This window comes from Symphalangus syndactylus, chromosome 10 (genome assembly GCF_028878055.3).
Source record: "Symphalangus syndactylus isolate Jambi chromosome 10, NHGRI_mSymSyn1-v2.1_pri, whole genome shotgun sequence".
Taxonomy (NCBI): Eukaryota; Metazoa; Chordata; class Mammalia; order Primates; family Hylobatidae; genus Symphalangus; species Symphalangus syndactylus.
The window spans coordinates 112,793,051-112,803,418 of record NC_072432.2 but is presented as its reverse complement, the minus strand read 5'-3'; the positions used below and the strand labels follow the sequence as shown (position 1 = coordinate 112,803,418).

Below are 10,368 nucleotides of genomic sequence, written 5' to 3'. Positions count from 1 at the left end.
CGGAAATCTGTGTTTCCATGTGAGGGCTTCTGGACATCACTGCCAATCATAGCAAGAGGCCCCGAAGATGCTGAGTGTTGGCCATGTGGCTACAGCTACCCAGAGGGCTCTGTGTTCCCCAAAAGATGTGGCTGAGTTTGAGCCCCTTCCATAGTAGCATTTAATACTGACCCCCATGCAGAGTTCAGAAATAATTCTCTCTCAGGACAAATAAACCATAGTGAAGAATAAAGCTACAGGGGTAGCATAAAGTTCAGAGTCAGCACTGGTTAAAAAAAATTACCATTGCAAGTAAAAGTGCCAAGGCAAAAGGGTACTCTTTACCCTGGAGGAAATTCTTAAATGAAAATGGTCCCTTCAACTTAGTATATTAGTTCTTTACAAAAATAAAAAGCACAGACACACTTTTAAGTCTCACTTCCTCTTATTTTATTCTTTGTTGTACTCAAATATATCACATATGTATGTTCTATTTTTATCAAGCCAACTGTGAAAAAAAAACCCAGAAGCTTAGCTTCAGTGTCAGATTCCATCCCATTTCCAGCTTCTTATCTCCATAAAGGAAAAACCCAAGTTAAAAGGAAATAGCTTAAGAAGGCATAGTTTTGCCCTTTGGACACATTTTTCCCACCAGCTGTTTTTTTTCTGGAATGAACAGCTTATTTAATTACCTGCAATGACAGGTATGGAGGTGCTGGTCTATCTCTGCCTCACTGTGCTGTCCTCGTGTCTTTTATACTGTTTATTCAGGGCTCTGTTGAATGACACAACCCAAGGAATAGGTTCTTTCAGGACACAAGCTGCAGGGAGTAACATTTAGCTTATTCCCTCTGATGAGACCTACTCACACGATGGGCTACCAAGGGAAGCTTTGAAGGCATCTGTGTGAAGTGGCAGACATTTCATAAGCTCTGCTTCTAGTCAGAGGAACTGTGGGCAAGAGGGCAACAACATTTGCCACAGAGAAAGCTCTGAGGCTTTTGGTTGATAGTGCTCAGGTCTTCTGTGGCCAGGGATGGTGGTTGTGACATATATGTGTGTGATTTCTAAAGCAACAGCAAATCTCTATAGAAAAACTTTATGGGGAAAACATGGTATGTGTTTGTAGAATATATTTGTGTTAGTGAATAAACTTCCTGTATCTTTCTGTAATTAAAGAGTTCAAAATAAAACTTCACTGAAATTCAGATAGACATATTAGAAGCTACACGGGTTGGGGATAAGGTGGCTGGGGGCAGAAACCACACGTTTTTCTGCCCTGGTGGCTCTTTAACAACTTTTTTTAAAAAGGTAAATGTTGACTTGATTGTTAACACTGTGATGAATAGACTGTAGGGGACATATTATGAAAGCTACTTTGTGACCTAAGCAGAGAAAATGTCAAAGAGAGGACTCATTTTCCAGAAGGTGGCCTGGAACACTGAGCGAGAGGGAAAAGGAGGAAGCATGAGGAAGGGCCAAGGGGAGAGGAGGGAGCAGGAAAGAGCAAATGGAGAGGATGTAAGTGGGAGGAGGCTGGAGATAAAGGGAGAGCCAGGAAGAAGTTGGGGAAGAGGAGGGTGGGGGCAAGGAAAGGTGAAAAAATCAGGAAGGGGAGGGAAGAAGGAGATGAGGGGAGGAGGGGGAAATAGGAAAGGAACCAGGGGATGAAAGGTCAGGAAGATAAAGTGACATTTGTTTAGCGTTTATTGTACGTCAGGTAGTGTGCCTTCACAAAAATTACTTCATTAATTCTCACGAAGACTCTGAAAATTGGATATATTTTATTCTTCAAGTTTTAGATGAAGGAATTGAGGCTCAGATGTCTTAAATAACTTGTCCAGATCACAGAGCAAGAAACAATGGTTGGAGGCAAACACTCCTTTGTGTTCTTCCAAAACTTCTGCTCCTTTCTCAGCTGTTACTTATTTAAACCATTTGCCTTGGTATAAAGTGAAATAAATAGGCAAAAGAAAGCCTTTTGGAAGAGCCTTTAATAGAGCCTATGCCTGCACATGTACCCAAGCTCTATTTTCGGTGATGATGGTATCTACGAGAAGACTACATTTGAAACACTATATACTTAAAAAAGAAGACATAAAAGCAATGTCTTAAAAAAGATGACCTTAGAAAATAAGCTATATATGCCATGAGAATAAGTAGCTTTAGCAAGAACTATTTGGTGCAGGCTGTTTTCATTGTTATGAATAAAATCACAATCTTAACATTAGCAATTCCGTTTCACATAGGGGACATCCACAGCAACTGTCATCTGCTGACCAAATAGTTATCTTGCTTCACATACAAGTATGATTCCTATCAGATAACTGACCAATTTTTGAAACTTCAGAAGGTATTTTCACTTCTCTTTTTTCTTCTAGAAAATCTAAATGAAACAAGAAAACAAAGATCTGCAACAAATCAAGAGGTATAAGTGGTGCAAGACACATAGTAGACAATCATTTTTCATTGAAGTAATTGATGGGTGTTCAAAGCTCTCTTGGCGAAAAGATATCAATTACTTTGATAAAAAAAAGGTCATTGATGTATTTGGAACTGTAGAGAAAGAAACTTGTCAGTTTTAATTGGTTTGATTCTAGTTGGTCCATCTTCCACAGAACCAGCTCATTATAAAACGAAAGGTTGTACTTCTTAGGACAATGTTTTCAGAGTTTATTTCTTGGAACATATATACTAGAATCACTTGGGGACCTAGCTCATGTCTAAGGAGTTGGAGCCCTGAAATCTCTCTTTTAATAAGATCTCCCAGAAATACATTATTTGAACTAAAGTTGGAGGACTACTGATTTAGGAGTTAATCAGCCTTTTTTATTATACAGTTACAGACTCTGGACTGTCCTTAATAGAATTTCAGTGGTTGTCTACTTACATACAGATTAGCTAGGACTCAAACTTGTACTTCTATAGATTCTAGACCAATACTTCTCAGCCTTTAGTGTATTTGAGTCACCCAGGAAGTTTACCAAATTGTAGTTTTTCAGGTCCCATTGAAAGCAGCTGGCTTGAAGCTAGATTATCTGCATTTCAAATATATACCCCATGTGGTTGTGATGTAGGCATTCTGCTAACTTCACATCTAATGCACAGCCCTTCTGGAAACACTATTCCTGTCAAATACTCATGCAGCCTCTGAGAGGACACTTTGTCTATTGGGGATAAATGATAAACTCCATTTGTAAGTAGCTGGAATTATTAGGAATTTCTTCTTATATTGAATTAATATGAAGTTTTGCATAATCTTATCTGGTTTTAATTAGAATTGCATAGAAAATATTTATTCTCAATATAATTTTAAAGAAAATTACCTTGACCAAGAAAATAAGTGCTTTTGTTGCCTCTGGGTTCCTGGGGCTTTCCTTCAGCAGAGTGAGTAGGTGAAGAAAATGTAGGAGCTCAAAAATGCATCCCTGATAAGAAGACAAGGACCTTTGCTATTTGTGTAGCTACAATGCTTAGACAATTAAACATCTAAGAAAACTTGAAATTCTCACTTTCTAGAATATTGTTAGCACATACTTAAACAAAATAGAACTAAACTGTATCATCCTGAGCTGCCCTGGATATGGGAGAGTCCTATTTGTCAGAGTAGATGGGGGAAAGGGTTGATAAGGAATAAAATGCGGATGATTTGGATGAGGCAGAGGTCCTCATGGAAGAAATGCATGGGAGCCCTCCCTCCTTCCAGGTGCTTGCTCACTTTTGTCCAGCTGCAGCTCCATGCAGGTCAGGGAGCTTGTTCTCATGCCTGGTAAAGTCAGATGTTGAGTAAATACAGAGAAGGTGACTGGATAGAAAATATGGGCTTGTTTCCAGCCAATTCGCGGGTACATCCCCAAATCCCAAGAACTTAGCTAATTCATCCTATTTGTTTACTTGCATTGCAAAAATAACTCAGTTTATTCACTGATTTTGAAAAAGTTGTAGTTGACCCTTGAACAACATGGGTTTGAATTGCACGATCCACTCATATGTGGATTTTCTTCAGCTTCTGCTACCCCTGAGACAGCAAGACTCCTCCTCTTCCTCCTCCTCTTCAGCTTATTCAATGTTAAGACTATAACAATGAACACCTTTATGATGTTCCACTTCCAGTTAATGAATAGTAAATGTATTTTCTCTTCATGATTTTCTTAATACAATTTTCTTTTCTCTAGCTTTTTTTTATTGTGAGAATACAGTATATAATACATATAATATACAAAATATATGTAAATCAACTGTTTATGTTATCAGTAAGGCTTCCAGTCAACAATAGGCTATTAGAAGTTAAATTTTTGGAGAGTCAAAAGTTATATATGAATTTTTAATTGTGTGTAGGGCCAGCCCCCTTGCCCCTCATTGTTCAGTGGTCAATTGTAATTATTAGTAAAGTTTCAAAGATCAACAAGCATGCGTGTGAACATGAAGAGAGGGGTACTTAGAGGAGCCATGAGTCTATCAATCATTTAAAATAATGTGACTGGGGAAGTTAAAAAAAATCTGTGTCTCAATTGTTCACTTGTAAAATAGGGATAATAATAACAAATAAGTAACTGTTAGCATTGTTTGATTAATACACGAGGAAGTATAATGTGTATTAATTCCTAAAAATTGGCTGGTAGAAAGTCAGTATTCAAGAAACAGAATGCCAGTTATTCTTGTTAACATTAGTAATAGCAGTGTAATTTGCCAGAAGGACACTTGTGAGCCAACACCAGTTAGCTCTTTTTCAACTGCACTTAAAATGATTGATTACATAGGTCAAGAAGAGCAAAAGGGAGAATGCAAATGAATACATGAAATCTAGAATGTTACCTTTGTCTCAGTTTTCCCTTTAACTTAGGGAGAGACTGAATTTTGGAGAGGGGGAAAGTAGAAGGCATTGAGCCCTGAGTGACCTGCCTTATAAACATGTCCTGTGTTCGTTTTTCTTAGCAAAGATAAGATATCTTTTCTCCCTGCTGCTCTAGCCAGTTTTAAGGTGCAAGATTCATACAACATCAGAAGTCTTGGTGTGTTTAGATACTTTTAATTATACAATTCTCAGATTGTTTATTTTTTTGTGGTGGAAAATAAACAGAAATCCAGAATGTGAACCCAATATATCTTCCCAAAATGTCCAAGACAATTAGACTGTAACTGTTCTAAAACATAAAATAAAACTTAAGTGAAGGTGCTTAAATCATTGCCAATCCCAGCATCTGAATTTGCCTGTTAGTGTGAGATGTAGGGAGCATTATGGATTCTAGACTGTGTCAGCATCCTATGTAATCTCTGAGGCTTCCCCTGAGATTTATTAAAAATAGGAATGAAAACAACTGCACTGTATAGCATTGTTGGGAGCCTTAAAGAAAAAAGGTAAAGTGCTGACCCATTGCAAGCTGGTATTACTCCCACAAGTTATAGCTCAGAAGTCTTGGTTCCATTTGAGGATTTCCACTGGTCTACTACCTCTTGTAAGAGAAAAGCACTGGGAAAGGACACACCCAGGTTTTCTCCCTCACTCTGAGCCCAAAATTGCCCTATGTCCACAGACCCATTTTGGATTCTTGAGCAACAAAATACGATACCTAGAGGAGAGACATTTCTGCTGTCACAACGACCTTAAATCAGGTCATTGACATGAGTTGGCAGAGCCTAGATGGAGCCTCTCTACCCCCATGCCAAAGCTCATGTAGTTGATACTCAGTCCATGTTTTTATTTCATTAACAAAATATGACTTCACTTTTCTTTTATAATCCAGAAGCATGAGAATACATTTGTTGCAAACTGCATGCAGAAAAAATGGGGGATTCCTTTGGAAACTACATCCTCTTAGTAATAAATAATTTTTGATCTACTATACACAATAGTAGTGCATTTCTTGTTAAAACAGCAAGCTTTTTTTTTACCAAAATGAAAACATTCATTTCTTTATAAATATTTAAATAGTTTAAATACATATTTCATACCAAGGATATAAAAATAGCCTCTGTGTTTTTTTGATAAATAAAGACGTTTTCATTTACATGGCAAATAACGTGCGAATAGCTAACCACTGGCCACCAGCTCTATTTGACTGATTGTCTAGGAGATGACATGCAGTGATAATTGTCCCTTTGCCTTCACAAAAATAAAAATACATCAGCAGGAGCTGTGCACTCCTGAGGCCAACAGTGCTATGGATATTGTTCAGGAATGACAATCAGGCACTCATGAAAAACCTTTGCCATACTTCACAAAAGCCACCTGGGACAAAAGTCATCCACAAATTCTTTGTCTAGGACTTCTAGCTGCTCAGACCCTCAGGGTCTTTGGATTGTTACCAAAGTCTGTCAAACAGACCAGTAGTTTAATACCTGTACAGAAAAATGTTTCTATTATGCTTCTAGTATCTTGAAATTGTTTGCTACAGCATGGAGGTGGTTCTGCCTTTCCCTGGCTCCTCACACTCTTTACTGCAGGATTCCCAGCTTTGCTCAGTCTTCATGCCCACCAGAGGCAAAAAAGGCAAACTAGAACTGTCATGCAGTGGTAGGTTTGAAATTAGCTGCTGCATCATGGGCACTAATATCATACATTTATGGCTTTGTTATCTTTCACTTCTGCTGTGCTTGTGACAACTTCCAGTGGAAAGTTCTCCAAAGGTTTTGTAGAAGCTGATGCCATTCCTTCCTGGTTCCAAGATCCTGGTAAGTTTTCCAGACTGAAGGAACTCACAGTTCCCTGACTGAAGCTGCCCTCCTCTGATCTGCTTGGGAGAACTAGGTGCAAAGATGTTTCCGAAGAGGAGCAGACAGAAGATGATGAGAGAGTTGCTGAAATGGACTGCAGAGGCGTCAACGTAGAATCTGAATGTGGAGAGATGCACCTTAAAAATTGCAAATGACCTTCTTGGACAACCTGGCAGTGGGAAGGTGAATAATCAAGGCTTGGAGAATGATAAAGTTCACTGTCTGCAGGATTTTGCTCATGAGCTCCAGTTTGTTGGGGGCTGCTCCCCACAGAGGAGGGATCCACACTCCTAATGTCTGAGGTGATATTACTGCTACAAAGTTGTGCTTGGGTATAAGCAGCCCCGCCTGTTTGCAAGTGTAGGCAAGGCTGGTGCGCACTCCAGCTCATTCTGGTCTGTAAGCTCTCCCTGGAGGGACACACAGAGGTGCTGTGCACAGAGCAAAACCGTGAGGGCTGCTGAGGTGACAGAACGTTTTCCAGAAGGTGGATCACATTTCTCATGTCTTTACCCAGCTGAGAAACTTCCTGAGTCAATGTTGTTACCTATGTCGATAGAGAAAAGTGAAAGACCATAGTTAGAGGTGCATAGTAGTGACCACATTTCAGAGAAATGAAGCAGGGAAGTGATATTTCTTTTGGTTTTCTTTTATTCCTACTTATTTATTCTTAAATATTTTAGCATTTGCTTGGTGAAAAAGAAATTTCTTTTTTGAGACAGAGTCTCACACTCTTGCCCAGGCTGGAGTGCAGTGGCACGATCTCAGCACACTGCAAGCTCTGCCTCCCAGGTTCACGCCATGCTCCTGCCTCAGCCTCCTGAGTAGCTGGGACTACAGGTGCCCGCCACAACGCCCGGCTAATTTTTTGTATTTTTAGTAGAGACGGGGTTTCACCATGTTAGCCAGGATGGTCTCAATCTCCTGACCTCGTGATCTGCCCTCCTCGGCCTCCCAAAGTGCTGGGATTTCAGGCGTGAGCCATGAAAAAGAAATTTCTTAATAAGAAAGCCTGAAAGGCCGCTCCAACTCCAACCAAACCCAAGGGGTGAATGGGTAGGTTAGGCATTTGAATGAACATACATCCTGATCTAAAGACATCCTTATTCTGAAAGAGCCTAGAGAGGCATAAGTAGTCTGGGGATCTTAATCAGTGATTTGGGATTCTTAAACAGAATGAGAGATACAGATCCATCATCTCTTAAGTACTGATGATATCTTTTGGTTCCCCTGGGTGAATGGGATGCACGATAGTGCACAAAAATCACTGGACACTTCAAAACAATGTGGAGTGGCAGATATTGCATGTAAAGCACTCAGCACACTAAGCACTACTACCTATTTGGAGTAGACACCTGGTGAATGGTAGGTCTCACTCTTGCCATTTCTGTTTGAAGCCTATGCTTATTATAGGCCAGAGACAAAGTGGCCGTCAGTAACGGTGAGGATGCTACAAAAGAACTCATACCAGATTTGCTACAGAGAAAGTTTGCAGAAAAAGGGAAAGCTATGGAATGAGAGTTGGAAAGAAATAAAAAGACCTGCAAGATGGGTAAGTAGAGATAAGCACTGCAGGGCATCTGAGAGTCCTGGAACCCATCAGTGAACCCGAAACCCCATGGAATTATAAAACAACCAATTGTGTTGTAGGTGCTTCATTCAGTTTTCTAGGTGAGACATTTAGCTTTCATGGCCCCCAAACACTTAAGAATCATTGAAGAGTCTTCATTTTATACTTAAAATGCATATAACATTCATTAGAGAATTTATTTTCCTAACGACCACATCAGTATTTTAATCATGGAAGACCACCAGAAAATTGAATTTCACTTAAACGTAGCTTTTCTAAAAGATTTGTATTCTTCAAATTGAGGAAAACATATTTCAGAAAGCAGGACACACACATATATTTTCTAGTCTTTGGTTAGGTTCATAATACTAACATAATGTAATATTTTGCCTTCATTGCTATAATACTTTGTATTTTATAAAGGACTTTCGATGACTTTATTTTACTATAGCGAACCACAAAATGCTAATAGAAGCAGCTGAACCTATGGGCTCTATATAATCAGGAAACAAAAAGGTAGTTCAACTTCATTGACCTGAAGATTCATTCAAGACTGCTGTTTTGGGCAGACATTCTTCAACATTTAAGTACATATTCCTAATTCATCCAGCAACTTAATTCAGTCTACTTACTGTGAGTGCATTCTGAAACTAATTCTCCCTGGCAGGTCCATCAGGAGATAACACTGTTCAAAGTCAGGCATTTAAAAAGGCCAGAAGGAGGTTTTTCCATGGTTTGGGCAACCAACTGGTAACACCTGCCTTGAAATTGCCAGGCCAACACTATTTCTGCCCTACTGCTGGCATGAAACTCAAGGGATTCAACTGAATACTCGTCCAGGCTTTTCAGCAGATCTAAAACTTCTGAAGACAACAACATCTCTCAGACTCACATTTAAGAAGTGAAACAATGAATATGAGAAAAATTCAATATGCTTTGAAATCTTCACTACAGGTTGTCAATTTCATTACATGCCAAGCTTCAATTCTAAAGCACATGAGTCACACTTAAATCATTACCCCAGGATCTTTGCACTACCTACATTCACAAGGGTTCCATCTCAAAGTGATTAACTCTTGTATCATAATTTCAGAAGACAAGGCTGCCACTAAATGAGATGGTTAAAGAGGTATATTAGCCATCCATTCATATATGTTGCCCAAGCTAAATTCCTGTATGAAACTCACCAGGGCTACATTAGTTCATTTCCCAATAAAAATGCTTTGAATTGACCTTTTATTGAGAATTAAATAAAGGCACAGTCTCTGAAGAATAAGTTTGAATTTTAGGCACATCATCAATTATGTTATTCAATAAACGTTTGTATGTTTGTAAATTTATACAATGTGCTTTCAGGAACATTTTCCCTATTGGATCTACAAACAGTGCTAAGAAAGGCAGGGATGTATTATTATTTCTCAACTTGTAAAATGGGAGCCATAAGACTCAGAGGTGAAAGGACATTTTTAAGGTCACTTATTTCATGAATGACAGTCTTCAGTCTAGAATTTAGGACTTCTAAGTTTGGTATTCATTCTGCCATAGAATATTATCATGTGGAAAAAGAAATATTGCTTAAGAAAGCATTGAGAGATTTTTCCTAATGTAGTCAGAACATGTAAAGAGCACAATGACACAGAAAGGTAGCCTCATGAGTAAAAAGCTGTGTGAAATGTTAATTCAGCATTAAGTAAATAGCGTCATCTCTAAAAATATAGGAGACTGATTAAACACCGTAAAATATCTTCATAGCAAACTATATGAATGCAAAAATAGTTTGCCTCAGGGTAAGAACTGGAAACAGATATGTTAATAGACATATTTCTGATGAACTATTTTTCTAGTTTTCAAAATAAACATGTTTTTCCATGATTGAAATACCTTTGCATAGACACATTCTTTTTTTACTGATATATATTAATAATACATATTTATAGGATGCATGTGATATTTTATATATGAATACAGTGTGTAATGATCAAATCAGGATAATTAGTATAACCACTATCTCAAATATTTATCAATTTGTGTTGGGAATATTTCAAATTTTCTCTTCTAGATATTTTGAAATATACAATAAGTTATTGTTAATTATAGTCACTCTA

The 10,368-nt window shown here is 38.3% G+C and overlaps 1 protein-coding gene across 1 annotated transcript in view; it reads right to left on the bottom strand.

Annotated features, from left to right (window-relative positions):
- Window positions 1-4,917: 4,917 nt before the first annotated feature.
- Window positions 4,918-10,368, bottom strand: part of KCNH8 (potassium voltage-gated channel subfamily H member 8) — a 373,450-nt gene continuing 367,999 nt past the window's right edge. The window contains exon 16 of the mRNA XM_055295551.2: window positions 4,918-7,240. Coding sequence (XP_055151526.1) covers window positions 6,533-7,240 — 708 coding nt within the window. The 3' untranslated portion in view covers window positions 4,918-6,532. The remainder of the gene's footprint in view (window positions 7,241-10,368) is intronic.